The 15,996-nt window shown below is 31.6% G+C and overlaps 1 protein-coding gene across 1 annotated transcript; it reads left to right on the top strand.

Annotated features, from left to right (window-relative positions):
* The first annotated feature begins 7,678 nt into the window (after positions 1-7,678).
* On the top strand, positions 7,679-10,509 carry LOC108461275 (ubiquitin-conjugating enzyme E2 36-like). Its single transcript, XM_017761070.2, has 8 exons — positions 7,679-7,896; positions 8,196-8,223; positions 8,377-8,463; positions 8,894-8,952; positions 9,613-9,654; positions 9,743-9,816; positions 9,955-10,052; positions 10,171-10,509. Exons 1-8 carry the CDS (start codon positions 7,861-7,863, stop codon positions 10,206-10,208), a joined length of 462 nt encoding a protein of 153 aa, XP_017616559.1. The 5' UTR covers positions 7,679-7,860; the 3' UTR covers positions 10,209-10,509.
* The last annotated feature ends 5,487 nt before the right edge of the window (positions 10,510-15,996 follow it).

Genomic DNA, 15,996 nt, shown 5'->3' with positions numbered 1-15,996 from the left:
CATTAGGTTCTTTCGGGTTTGGTACAGCATGTGATAATTCCATAATGGAAATGAAAATGAGTTACAATGGATTTTGTCGGGATTACCCTTAACTTCGAAAAAGAAAGATGTTATTTGGGTTGTTGTCGAGAGGTTAACAAAATCTGCACACTTATTCTGGTCAGAACGGATTATTCACTCGAGAGATTAGTTGAGTTGTATATCTCTAAGATTGTTTGATTGCATGATGTGCCAGTATCCATTGTTTCTGATCATGATCTGAGATTTACTTCCAGATTTTGGGGTAAACTACACTAACCTCTAGGTACGAAATTAAATTTTAGTACCACATTTCATCTCAAGTTAGATGGTCAGTCTAAATGAGTAATTCAGATTCTCGAAGATATGTTGAGATGTTGTGCTATCGAGTTTGAAGGCAGCTAGGAGAAATTTCTACCGTTAGTTGAATTTGCTTATAGTAACATCTATTAAATGAGTATCAAAAAGGCTTAGTACGAGGCTTTGTGTGGACAAAAATGTAGAGCTCTATTGTATTGGTCCGAGTTGAGTGAAAAAAAAGGTTTTGGTATTGATTTGATCCGTGAAACTGAAGATAAAATTAGAGTTATTCGTGATTGTTTGAAAGTTGCCTTTGATCGATAAAAATCATATGTTGATCTGAAACAAAAGGATATCAAATTTCAAGTCTAGGATAAAGTATTTTTAAAGGTCTCACCTTGGAGAAAGGTGTTATAATTTAGCAAAAAAAAAAAAGGAATCTTAGCTTGAGGTTCATTGGGCCGTATGAAATTGTTAAGAGAATCGTGTCTATAGCATACTATTTGACTTTACCACCAGAGTTAGAAAAGTTTCATAACATTTTCCACTTATCAATGTTGCGTCATTATCGATCAGATCCGTCACATGTGTTATCCATTGATGAAATTGAATTATAGCCGGATTCGTCGTATAGTGAAGAGCCAATGAAAATTATGGCTCAGGAAGTGAAAAAACTTCATAACAAAAGAGTTCTGTTATTGAAAATCTTGTGCCACCGTCACGGTATTGAAGAAGCAACGTGGGAAATTAAGGAATCTATGAAATCACTATACCCTAATCTGTTTGCTGGTACGAATTTTGAGGAGATAATTTTCTTTAGGGGGAGAGTTGTAATAGCTCGTTTTTCAATGGTGTTGAAAATAGTGGTTTTGGGACCCCAATTCCTATGCATGGGTTAGAAAATATTATTTATTTAATATCTATGAAGTTATATGAGTGTTGTATTAAAATTTGGTCTGATAAGTTTGACCTTTAGTTAATTAATTAAGAAAAAAAAACTAAATCGTAAAAGATATAAAACTTGATCTTTCTTGAATTCCATTAACTAAAAAGCATGATTAAGGATTGTTAAGGAATTTAAATGGTAAATATACCATTTCGAATAGCGTTTAATGATTGGTGGCTTAGATTTAGTGGAAATGTTTTGTTTATTTTATATTATTTAGTTAATTTTGTAATAAAATATAATTAACGAAAGGAAAAGAAAGGAAAAAAAATGTATTTGGTCATCTTCAACCTTAAGAATTGATTCTAAAAGGAAGAACAAGACCTAACCTTCGTCTAGCTTCAAACTCTAATTGGTAAGCCATTTTTGATTGGTTTCTTGTAATTTTTATGTTTTTAGAATCTCGGGACTTGATTTAGCTAACCCATGGACTATCGCACGAAACTGTTAAAGGTTTTTAAACTTTCCATTGATGTTTTCTTTAAGCTTTTATGGTTCTTTGGTTAGTTTTGAACCTTAGATATGTTAATGGACAAGTTTGTAAAGTAAAAATTGTTAGTTTTGAACTTAGAGACTAAAGTGTAATAAGTCCAAAATGTGTATGAAAATTCAAAATTTTTTTGTTTTAGTTGACTGTTGGAGGACTAAATTGAGATTGATTTCGAAATCGAAACTCAAATGTGAGATTTATAATAGTTTCAGTTTTAGGGACTAAATTGTGGTAGATATAAAAGTTGAGGAATTTTAGTATAAATTAGTTGAGATAGAACATGATATTTATATGTTGTGTTATGTTGTTTGGATTGGTTAATTAAATCAAATTATACTTTAGATCAAGAATCTCAACGATCAAACGATGTACGAGGAAAAGGAAAAATTACCAATTAATCCCTGATTGTTTAATCGTTACCATTTTGACAAGTAGGTTCATACACTGTGAAGTTACTCATTTATGTTTACTTGTTATACTAAGATTGTCGATAATTATTATTGTTGGATTGGATTTATAATTTATCTCAAGTATATCTTGATGCAATTAATAAATACTGGTATATAGGTTTGTGTTATTGCCCAGGTTCCCAACTCCTGCATATATGAAATTTTAAGCCCTGGCCAAGTGATTTTTCATGTAGGTTGACCCTATTGGGTAACCAGGCACTACTATTTGTATACTGAAGTATTTTTACGAAATTTCATCGGAAAAGTCGACTATTAAAGTCTTGGAAACTTAGCTGTAAAGCTGGCTATAAAACTCTTGTGATTTGGTTTTAGGTTTATAGTTGGTTTATTTGGTAATGAAAATACTTATGAATGTTCATATGATTGAACTCAAGCATGTTGTCTATATTAATGATGTGGATTGGATTTTTTTATAGGTTTAATTGTATCTCAAATTGAATTAAATATATGATAGGACTTTGAGGTAAGCGAAGCTTATATTGTATGAGTTTACTAAGTATTTGATATATGGTAATGAGGTGAATTTGGTCAAGTTTTGGTTAGCTTGTTATGCGTTTAGGTAAGTATATGTTATGGTAATTGTTGGTGTTTGAATGACTGACATGAATGGTTTATGTTTCACATTGAATTGTGGTGCCATATGTGGCATATTGGTTAGGCACATAGGTTGTATTTGAATTAGTATATTTTGGCATGTTTAAATGTGTTTTTAATAGGTAAAAATGGTTGGAAATGGTTTGGCTTGGATCCTAAGGAATGATTGAGAAAATGGCTTGTTTTTGAAGTTATTTTAGGTGCACACAATCACTTCACACAACCATGTGGCTTATTTGATTTTTGGTGCAGGATTATCCATGTGGTTTTAGAAAGCTACATGGCCTGGAGATACAACCATGTGACCCTGAGTTACACGGGCAAGAATTATTACATGGTTTGGCCATACAGCCATGTTCTTGAGCCATACGGGCTGAGCCTTGTTACATGGCCGTGCGACCTCTGTTTACACATTTTACTCAAATTTTTGTAGAAGTTTCAATTTAACCCAAATTTGATCTTGGTTTGCTTTATATGTTCCGTAAGCTCGATTTAGGTCCCAAATTGATTGATTAGCATGGAAATAATTGATAACGAATCATTTGGTTGTTATTAAATGCTTTTATGAAAGTCGTTCAAAATTTATTGTTGTAACACCTTATAGCTTAGGTCGGGCGACTGGACCGGGTATAGGGTGTTACAGTTTTACTTTTACTTTCAATTGTAACTTTTATTTTGTTCTTCGCGTGAATTGGATTGTAGATCTGTTAAACTCGTCACAAATTACTGTTCGCGTCGTATTATTTATTTATATCAGGATTTTTCTCATCTTTACTTTTGATTTTTTTGTCAATGTTTATCTTTCAAATCAATTGTATTGCATGTGTTAGATCCATAGGGAACTAATTCGGTAAGGGAGATTAACGAGTGGACGTGGGATTAATTAACACCTATGTAGGGTTTCTTAATAGATTAATTGATTGGGAGAAGAAGAACCTAAAACCTAGGCTTGATGACCCTAGGAAGTCATGTAGGTAGGAATGAACCTGAAATTGGTATTTCCTGCCGTGAAAACCTTACCCCAATCTGGTCTGACTTGTGACATCAAAAGATAAGTAGTTATTGCTAACTAATTAGGTTAGTGGAAGGCCAATATGCTTTGCTAGGTTAATGACTAGTTGATTGAATAGAACCCGAAGTAGAAGTTAATTATGAACACTGAAGCGAGCTAGTCTTCTGTCGCTTAATCTGATAAATTCTACAATCTTTTTTTGCAATTGTTTTCATTACTTTTATAAAATATCTTTTATCATCACCTTAGGAATAATCGTAATATAATTTAATTAAAGTACTAATTTAGACCCGTTAGCGTAGAAGTTAATATTAGTTTAGTCTAGCCTCCCTTGGGTACAATATTCAGAGTACTTCTAGTACTTCGTTGTACAAATCTATATTATAACCTGACCCATATACTTGTGGACATCGCCTAATTCCTTATCTTTTGTAAAAATATTCTCATTTCTGACATTGGTATGTCGGGAGGCGGTCACCTCTCGACTATTTTGTGTCATTATTAGCTAAATAAAATCACAAAACATATAATACCATCAAATACGATTCAAATTGCAATCTATTACAATATCAAACATATTTTACAATTTATTCAATTTAGTCCCTAAACCTGGGATAAACATAACTTTCAATTTAAAGCTTCAGATTGAAATCCGATTTCACATATATTCATTAGGGACCTCCTACTTGCTATTCCTACCAACATTTCCCAACATTTTCTCATTTTATTCAATGTGGTCCCTAATGTACGAAATCAATAATTTAGCTTTACAATTTAGCCATTTTCTTAAACTAAGCTTAATTTCTAACAATTTCACACCAATTTAATCTAATTTTCAACAATGATAACTTTCAAAAACTTTAATAAATTTACAAATCAGTACATGGGCTAGCTAAATCAACCTCTCATTATTCAATTGCCATAAAACTAAAAGAAAAATGGCTAGGGACTTACTTGAATTAAAGATAGAATAGCTTGGAACCTAAAAATGTCATCTTCTTTTGCTGTTGATTTGTTTTGGTGAGTTGGATAATATGATATACCATCTCTCCATCTACCAATTTCACTTTTATACTAAGACTAGTTTGTTAATTAACCTTAACTTACTTATTTAACTATGTTTTGGTAACTTGGAGAAGATGATATACCATTTTTCCATCCACAAATTTCACTTTTATACTAAGACTAGTTTGTTAATTAACCTTAATTTACTTATTTAACTATGTTTTAATTAAATTAATATTTAATTACTTAAATTAATCCACACACATCATTACCACCCACCATCTCTTATTTATGCATGGTTTAATTTCTATTTTAGACCTTAGTTAATTGCAATTTAAATCCCCAAGCCATCCCCTAATTAAAATCTATAGCGATTGGACTTTACAAGTTAGTCCTTAGGCCTTAATTAATCACAATTTTGGCTAAATTAACTAACCAAAATTTAATTCATCAATTTATTAACTTCGTAAATATCTTTATTTAATATTTACAAACTCGATTTACAGAAATGAGTTCCAAAAATCAAAATTTCTGATACTATTAGAAACTAGGTCGTTACATGGTATGTTGGATATACAACTTATGTATGACATATCTTTGCATACAATAGTGGAATTCGTAGTCCAATAAAGGGTAAAAGGTATCCTCTCACTAGCATTTATTGGTTGATGAAAAAAAAGTGGCCACATGTAATTTGTAAAGGACAAATGATTTCATTATTATATGTTAATAATAGACTTTTTAATGAAGGAAGATTCAATGTTTACCATGAGATAAAATGGGATCATATTGAGTGAACAAATTCAACTCAAAGAGATAAAGGGTATTCTACGAAGGAAACACACTAATAGTAATGTCAATGAACGAGCAAAATTATAAGTTGCTTTTGTAATGGTATATAATGAGGGATAGTTCAATCAGATACTTTTAGTGAATTGACTCCATGACTAAATAATTTTGTAATTAATAGACAAAAATTTAGAACTTAATTACAAATTATTTGAGTCCTAATTATACATGCTCGATTGGTCCCGCTACTAGCTCAAACACAACCCTTTATGGATTGCATTTAGAATCGATACATTGAATGAATGAAAATGACAAAAAAAAGAAATAGATTGCATGTATTACTATCCGCAATAATTGCAGTTTCTCACAAAGAGCAAGAGATGGTTTAGTGATTAATTTAATTAAATAATTGAAGTTTAGAGTGAAAATTAAATTAAGTTACTCATTGCAATTTTAGAAAATGAGACAACTAAATTTATTTACTTATGGATTCTAGTATGTTAAAGTCGTTATAATTTTAACGAAATTAGAATTGAATTGAAAAAATAATTTAATTGATAGAATTAATTAAATAAATGATATTTTGAGAATAGAAAACTAATTATTAGGTTGAATAAATTATGTGAATTGGTTTAAAGACAGAAAAACACATATAATTATACCAAATACAAGAATGACCCAATAAACCCACTTGTATTAGGTGGGAGGCAGACAAGATACTCCCAGTATATGTGTCATCCACCATAAGTAATCTCGTATGAACTCAGTGTTTTCTTTTAAAATATTATTATTTGATTTTTTTTTGTTCAAGTAGAATTACTTTGAATTTTCCTTATAAATAGGAACTACGAGTTAAGTAAAAAATAAACACCATACTCATTATTGAACGTAGTTACTCTACAAAAAATTAGAGGATTAAGAATAACATAGAATCCTGCTAAGGAAAAAACATAATAAATATGACCTACGAGCTAAGTAAAAAATAGACACTATACACATTATTAAGCATAGTTACTCAGCCAAAAAATAGAGGTTTAAGAATACTGGAGAATCTTGCTAAGCAAAAAACACAAGTAGTAATTTGGTAAAATTTATTACCATAAATAACACACAGGTGAGGATTAAAATATTAAGAACTAATAACAAAATTTAACTTAATTTTTTTGATACGTTGCTTAGAATTAGTAAGTAATCTTTTTTAACTTTTACGTAAGAGAATAAATATATTTTAATACGCTCAAAATATTTTTCTATATTGAAAATGATACCAAAAACAATCAAATTAAGATTCAATCCTTAAATCTAATTATTAAATAAATGATTTTATCATGCGAAATAATATTGTGGTGAGACTGTTTACCGTCAAATAACGTAGGCCGAGAGTAGGAGGCCGTGCTGCTTTAGGCTACTATTTTTGGCTGGGCTTTTTCATTCTTGCCAGAAACCGAATGGCTTCTGGACTTTCACTTTCATTAATGTTTTCTTTGAGGGATTTCAACCATGGATTTGGAAGACGCAAAAGGGGATTATTGCCTACCCTTATTATTCTTTTTAGCTGGTTTGGAATAATAAAAAAACACATAGATTTTTTAATAAAAAGAAAATGGAGTTTAATTACTTTGTTCCATTTGAAAAACATAAGGAGAAACAAAAAGAGTGAAAAAAAGTTAAAAGAATATAAAAAAATTAAATTACTCATACTGAAAAAAATATACGACTAATAGTAGAATTTAACTTAAAATAAATAATGATTTAACTTATCACATCACTTATCATTACAATGTTAACGTTAATGAACGATTTAGTGACTAAAATATTATAACATGATAACGATTAAAACGTAATATTTTAAACATAAATAAATAAAATAAAACCTAAAAAATAATTATTTTAATAAATTACCTTAAAAATAATTGTACACAATTTAAATCCCAAATATAAATTTTTTACCACTAGAAACAACTAACAACTAGTTTTTAATTACTAAATTAAAGTTAAAAGGAAATTTGATCCCAATAATTTATAAATATTTTTATTTATACATGGAATAAAATAAAAAAGAAAAGTAAAGAACAAAGTCAAAATCATTGCATTTTGGAGAAAAAAAAAAAATAGAGAGCGAGTTAAAGAGACCGAGGGATCTCTTTGTCTACTCAGATTTTCTCTTTCCATCTCTCAATTCTCAAAACCCTAATTTCTCTGCTTTCCCTTTTGCTTAATCAATCGATCCTTGTCAATGGCCAACAGTAATCTCCCTCGAAGAATCATCAAGGTTCCTCCTTCGATCTCCGTTTGGTCCTTTTCGATTTCTCCTAGTTGTTTGTTTCCCGAGAAACCTCAAGAAAATCTTGTTTCTTTTACTTTTTATTTTTCATCTTCTGTTGTACTTTTGGGTTTTAGAGTTTAGTCTTATAGCTGAATTGTTTAAATTTTGATGAACCAAAAGCCTTTTCTATTTACTTTTGGATCGTCTTTTTTGATTGGCGAAAGCTTTTTTCTGCCTCCATTTTTTGTGTGAATTTTTAAAAAAATTCTTGGTTATTTCTGTTTATTTTTCTTTGATCTAAACAGGAAACTCAGCGTCTCCTCAGTGAACCTGGTAATTACTTTGCTTTTCCTTTTTCCCATTTTATGTACTTTTGAGAATTTTTTGTTGAATTTTGTTTGGTGTCAGTGTTTTTGTTTACTAATTTAAATGTTATGAGCTGAAAATTTTTTTTCCCCCTTGTTGAATGGGTATTTTCGGATACAGCACCTGGAATTAGTGCTTCACCATCAGAGGATAACATGCGATATTTCAATGTGATGATCCTTGGTCCAACACAGTCACCATATGAAGGTAGCTGTTATTTTCTTCTAATAGTTGTGAGTAGTATTTCAATGTGTTGAAAATGAATTGTGTACCAGTTGAGTCTTGGCTTATTTAAGTCATAAAGAGCTTAAAATTGCTGATTTTCAGTCAATAAGAGGATTTCAATATGTAAGGAAACTTCTAGAGAAAATAATGCTTGTGCTGTGTTTATTTTACTTCATTTCCCCCCTGGTTTTTCAGCTTGGAAGAGAGAAAAATGAAGCCTTGTTTAAATCTTTTTGTCTTAAAATTTAAGTCCAATTAGCTTTCTTCTTAGGCTTTTGTAGTGCTTGATCTGGTTATGGAGTATTGTTTTTGTTAATATCTCATTGCCCTTTTTAGTTTTTCTTTTCATTTGTAATTATTTTTGTACTTTTGCATCTTATATGATGCATTATCATTTCAAATATTTATTCAGGTGGGGTTTTCAAGTTGGAACTATTTTTGCCTGAAGAATATCCCATGGCTGCTCCCAAGGTAAGCAACTTCGAGTCATTTTTAGTTACTAGCATGACCTTCCTGTTACTCTACGGCATATGATAATAGCTCAAAGGTAAACAATGTTTGAGGCCTGATAATTGTAATTTGAAGTTGGTTCATGATTATAGTTTTGGAGATTTCAGTTTCAGCAGAATTTGTTGTCTTTTTTATTGGGTATGGTAGAATTAAATGTCTATCATGCATTATTGTCGTTTCACTTTGATGAACTCTTGATCTTATATGATTACTTTCTTTGATGACATAATTTAAAGGAAAATGTTGGAATTCAATGTTTGACAGTATGTCATATGCACTGGCTTTAAAAGTGTCCTTATTCTGACATCAGTGCAACAGCCTATACTACCTAAGTAGCTGGCTCTTTGCTTTGGACGTTGCACTTGCTTTTATTTAGGAAGAATGTTTGCATCTGATTTGTTGTGCAGAGCAAACTCTCGCTGGTAATGATCTAATTTGTGCTTGCACTCTGTACTGGGTTGTATATAGCTGATGCAATGGCATTCGAAACTTCAATAGTTGGCATTTCAGCATCAATTTATTGTTCTCCTCTATTCTCTCAGAACAGTTTAATCAACTGTTAATGTTGCCTCCATGGTTTATTTTATTTTTTCATCCACCTTAACCAATTTGGTGTAACAGGTTCGATTTCTTACAAAGATATATCATCCTAACATTGACAAGGTTGGCAACTGTTCTTTCTTTTCTCCTTATTTTATGGTGTCAAAATCTGTATTTTTCTTGGCTCTTTAGGGTTTGAATTTTCTTTCAGCTTGGAAGAATATGCCTTGATATTCTCAAAGACAAATGGAGTCCAGCTCTCCAGATACGAACTGTACTTTTAAGGTATTGTAAGATATTATGAGATACAAATTCATTTGCTGGAAATCAATATTGTTAAATTTGGGGAGTGTGTGTTACTATCTTTAGTTATGGTAGCACTTGATTTTAAAGTTAATACTGACATTAATATGTTTATTTCAGTATTCAAGCACTTTTGAGTGCTCCAAATCCCGATGATCCACTCTCTGAAAACATTGCTAAGCACTGGAAAACAAATGAGGCTGAAGCCGTCGAGACAGGTAAAATCTGTGATTGCTTATATTAAATCTTTGGAATTTGGTTACTTTACTACTGGAAAGATGATATGCTCCCATTCTTATAATTGACTCTTCTCGATATCCCTTATGCTTATTGCAGCAAAGGAATGGACCCGTTTGTATGCAAGCGGTGCATGAAGACTGTTTGGTATCATTTGCCCTCTTAAAATAACATGTTATGCAGTGTAAGCTATTCCATGTCAATTACATACGGAAATTTGGAAAATTTGATGTTTGAAAAGAGTCTGATATTCACAAAAAGCTTCCAGTTGCGACCTGTTTATCGTTTTCTGGTTGGAAGCAGTCACTGAAGTTGTATGATAAAAATACAATGTTGTCTAAAACTCTCAAATGCTGAACTAAGAGATTATTCTCAAATGCAGCTATTTCATGTTCTGTTTATTTATGATATTAAAGTTTGATGCATACTTACATGAAATATTCTCTTAAAAAACAACACTTTGGTCTCATTACAATCTTTTAACTCAATACTAGTACGAGTCTTAGGCATTGCGATTATTTGTTTGTGTTAATTTATTAGTATAAATTTAAAGGTCAAAATATACTTTTAAGGTCTAAGCTTACTTTTATTTTCAGAAATTTACTCTACTTTTTGGATAAAATTTTAGGTTCAATTTTTATCTCAAGCACTTGGTAGTTAAGTACCAATAAAAATAATATTGAAAACTTTTGAATAGATTTTTAAAACATTCATTTCAATTTAACATGATAATTTGAATAGATTTTTAAAAACATTCATTTCAATTTAACATGATAAAATAAATTTTTAGAATAGTGTTCCTAATAAAATTGATGTCAAAATGTTTTAATTAAATATTAAATATTTAAATTAATTAGCTTAGTATAAGGGCTGAAGCTAAAGTTTGATCCTTGTCAAGCAAACCTAAAAAGAAATAAAAACTACATATTTGTCACTAAAACCTGCATTCAAATTTTATATATATTCATATAATGTTTTATTTAAAATATTAATAATATTAATTATTTGTTTAATTAATAACATTATAAAATTAAAGGACTAATTTATATTGGAAATTGAAGTTGTCGAAACTATTTTTTTGAAAATGGGGTCGACTTTGGTTTTAAAGGCAAAAACAAAAACGGGAGTCACCGCAAATTTTTTTTTTATTTAGGTGTGATCTGATTACCTAGAAATTTGGTCATTTTAATAAAATACTTTGATTTACTAAAACAACGATTTTGATCTACGAAACTTGAGAAAACGGGTTCGGGAGTCGGTTACGTACGAGGAAGTGTTAGCACCCTTGTAACGCCCAAAATTGGTACGTAATTGATTAATTAATGTCTTGATGTCGAAAGTTGAAAGGGTTTTAAAATAAATTTTAAAATATGATCTATTTTTATGAATGTTTGGATAACTCGAGGTGGATATTAAGATTCTCTTGTTTTGAAGAAATAAAATATCACATCCAGCACGTAGGACATGCCATTTCAAACCTTCGATATCAAAATCATCTCATCACTTCCAAATTTATGCATTGAAATTTTAAGAAGGATATTCGGTCGTTCGGTCAAACGATAAATCGAAACCCAGTACGTAGGGCACAATTTCTCAAAATTTCCAAACACGAAGCATTGCCTTGTTTTTTTTAAAAGTCTTGAATAAAAATGCAATAATATGAAACGAATAAGATTCTCTTGTTTTGAAGAAATAAAATATCACATCCTGCACTTAGGGCACGATATTTCAAATATTTGCTACCAAAATCATCTCATGATTTCTAAAACTTATGCGTTGAAGTTTTAAGAAGGATATTCGGTCGTTCGGTCAAAAGATAAATCGAAACCCAGCACGTAGGGCACGATTTTCTCGATATTTCCGAACACGAAATATCGCCCTTTTTTTTTAGGTAAGTATATGGTCTTTGAAATGACTTTAATGAAATGAAAATGAATGACAACATTGGGCGTAGCATGATAATTTGCGAATGAATGTTATAATAAAGAACCACAAATACATTAAAATATGAATAAAAAAACTTTGGTACACAATGGCAATAATCATACAACATAAGTAATTTGGGTACCGACATTAATAATAAAAAGAAATAAAATGAATGATAAAGCAATTTAAAACAAGACAATTCTAAATAGATAATAGATATGGAAAACAAGTTTAGAATAGGCACTATAAAAACGATTTAAAGTAAATGGTGTAAAACAATTAGAAATCATTAATATTCAAGATAATAAAATAATATATGGGGCAACCTAAAATAAATAATTTATAAAATATTTGAAGATAGCATGAAGGAGTTTAACGTAAATAATATATGAAAAGTAAATTTAAAGTAAATAATATATGAAAAGTAAATTTAAAATAAATAATATATATATATATATATATATATATATATATATATAAACAATTTAGTATAGGTAATATATGAACTCTTAGAACAAATGATGACAAAGTGGTTTATAATACCTAATAAAAGAACTTAAAATAATTAGCATGTGAAATAACATGATTAAATGATATATAAGAGACTTAAAATAAGTATCATATATATAATAGTGCAAAATAAAAGATATATATATATATAATCTCCAAATAAAAATATGTGTGATAGTTTAAAATAAACAAATATATATATACAATAATAATAATAATAATAATAATAATACTTTAAAATGTACAAAATTGATCTCAATATACATAATAATGAAGTGATTTAAAATAAATGGTAGAATTAAAACAAACTTAAAATAAATAAAACTAAAACAGTTCCAAAAAAAAAACTAAATAAATAAACAAATAAATAAATTAAAAGGCTAGGACTAGGCTGAGATCAAGTTGAAATTCAAGGGAAAAAATTATAAATAACGAAAATAGGCCATCGAGGACCTAGGTGAAACACGCTGAAACACATGGAGGGTTGATTTGGAAATTATCCCCAGACTCTATGCGCTGCGTTTCAAGATGGACTAAACTGAAGCAAACACAAAATGTGTGGCGAAATTTAAAAGAAATAGAAAAAAAAACAATGAAGGCCAGATTGTAACGCCTTGAAAATGGAAGGACCAAACGCGCAATAAACCCAAATGAGTGAAACGCGTGCATCCCCTTGGAGTGGGTCGGGTCGCACACGGGTCTGCTCATACGGCACCGTTTCATTGCTGGTGCCTTTGGTGCAAAACGACACCGTTTTATACTGCTATTTAAACTAAATTTTTACTCTCTTTTTTTTCATTTCTTTTTTTTTTGCAAAAACAAACAAAAAGGTTGCAGCTCCCCCCCTTTTTTCATTTGTGCGAACCTTAAAGAGAACAAACCCTAGCCGCCATGTAGCCACCGCAAACAGTGGTCGAAGGAGGGTGTTCTTCTCGTTCTTTAATCCTGTTTAGATCCATATTCAAGAATCTGACACTTTCCACCATGAAGAATCAAAAAGAAAGTCCCCACCTTTGTTGGATTCGACTTTAACGGAGAAGAACTTCGATGTTATACCAACAATTCAAGGCTCGGGTAAGTGACTTTCTTTTATCATTTCCCCCTTATTTCCTTTTGTAAACAATCCCTATAATACTAAAACAAGAGAAGACTTGCTAGAAAGAGTTGCGAAATATTAAATCGAATTAAAAGAGAATCACCTTTTTGCTTTGAATTTTTGATTAATATGTTGTAAAAAAAAAATGGTCCCTTTTACAACGTCGATTTTGGCTTTAATAGCCTTTACAACACTATGTATTTTGCTGTTATTATTAAAGTTTATGGCTTTTATCTATGCTTCTACTTTCGTTCTTGTTTTCCTTCTTTGTTTCCTTTTTTACTTTCTTTTGCAGGTACACCAAGGGTCAACGGGGCTGTAGATGGCTGTTTTGGCGCAACGGGGCCGAATCTTGGGCGTCGTGCGTGCCAAGGGCGTACATGGAGGCGCGGCGCCTTAGGCTATTAGGGTTTCTGTGTTATTTTATGTTTTGGGCTGTATTTTTGTTTTTAGTTTTAGTCTTGGGCCTACAAGACTTGGTTTTATATTTGGGTTGTTTTCATTTTTGGGTTTTTGACGGGCCGGGCAAATTTAGGCCCGTACAGCGGCCCCTCTTTGCTCATTGTCGTATAACGGGAATGAAACAAAGACTATAAAAGGGCCAATTTTGCCCGGACCAGCCGAGTCTCGACTTTTCTTGACATTTCTTTTCTTCGAATATCCTTAATGTGCTCCACTGCAACTCCAGAGAGATAAGAATTGTAACTTCAACCTGTCCCACTGCAAGTTCAGAGGGATAAGGTTTGTGACTTCAATCTGCTCCACTGCAACTTCAGGGAGATAAGGCTGGTGGCTTCAATCTGCTTCGCTACAACTTCAGAAAGATAAGATTCACTATGGTAGATTTGGCCCGACCTACTGCAACTTTAGAGGTATAGGATTTATAGCTTTAATTTGCTCTACTGCAACTTCAAAGAGATAAAATCTACTATCTTCAGTCTGCTCCACTGCAACTTCAGGGAGATAAGACTTGTAAATTTCAACCTGCTCCACTGCAACTTCAAGGAGATGATGTTTGTTCTGATCTACTCCACTGCAACTTCAGAGAGATAAGATCATCTGTCATCAGTTTGCTCTTCTGCAACTTCAAGGAGATAAGACTTATAACTTCAACCCACTCCACTGCAACTTCAGGGAGATAAGGTTTGTGATTTCACCGATGTTGCTATTCCATCTTCTAGGGACATGATCTGTGGAATCAGCTTCATGTACCTTTACTAAATGATTAGGTTGCTATGATCGGAATGAAACAAATGCTCCTAACTGGATGTGTATGAATGATGTTTGTATGAATGCAAAATGTCATTTTTAAATGTTTAATTTGATATTACTCGTTGTTCATCGAGGTTTTATCACTGACGTATTACTCTCCCCTTTTCTTTAGCCGGTATCTTTTGAAGAATAATCACAATTTGGGCTATTTTTTTTCCCAATGTCTCCTTGAATTTGGGTAATTCGAACTAATTAGTCCCGTTTTAGGTCCTTGTATCATTTAGAATCATTTTAGAGTAATATGCAAAACTCTTTTTTGAATGTCATTAGTCCATTAATCATTATTTCAATGAAAAACGCTTGGAAAAGATTATCGCAATGAACAAGACGGGATTTTATTGAGAGCAATGCTCGAAATGAATCAAGTAATCAAAATAGCAAATTTTGTTGAGATACAAAATGAATAAGATGAAAATAGGTGCCCCAGATATCGCAGCATGAACTTCTCTACACAAAACTTCTTGAGGACCCTTTGAACTTGATATGTGTTTGGAAAAGCAAGAGTACTTTGTTGATGCCCCAAGATGTAGCATCCCTCTTTCTTGTTAATTCAAAGAAGACAAGACTACCGTATGCCTCCATCCTCGATCAAAATTTGAATTGCCCATTCCCGGGTTTTCAACTCAAAACTTCTTTGGTCTCAAAATGCCTTTTTTACGGGTTTTCGCCTTAGCCTCTCTGTGTTTTTTTTTAGGTAAAGTACCTCTTGACCGAATCCGAATTCACGGGATTAGACAGGCTTTTTCCATCCATCTCGGTCAAAATCAGAGCTCCTCTAGAGAAAGCTTTTTTCATCACATAAGGTCCCTCCCAATTAGGTGTCCATTTTCCTCTAAAGTCCTTTTGTATGGGGAGGATCTTTTTCAAGACAAGGTCTCCTTCTTGGAATTCTCTAGCGTGAACCTTCTTGTTATAAGCCCGCATCATTCGCTTTTGGTACATTTGACCATGATGAATAGCTTTCAGCCTCTTTTCGTCAATTAAGTTCAGCTGATCGTACCGTGACTGAATCCATTCTGTTTCATCTAACTTTAGTTCTGACAGCACCCATAGAGAAGGAATCTCAACCTCAATAGGCAGAACTGTCTCCATTCCATAAACCAGAGAGAAAGGCGTTGCTC

This window comes from Gossypium arboreum, chromosome 13 (assembly GCF_025698485.1).
Source record: "Gossypium arboreum isolate Shixiya-1 chromosome 13, ASM2569848v2, whole genome shotgun sequence".
Classification (NCBI taxonomy): domain Eukaryota; kingdom Viridiplantae; phylum Streptophyta; class Magnoliopsida; order Malvales; family Malvaceae; genus Gossypium; species Gossypium arboreum.
The sequence above is the reverse complement of the archived record's forward strand: the minus strand, read 5'-3'. Positions and strand labels throughout refer to the sequence as shown.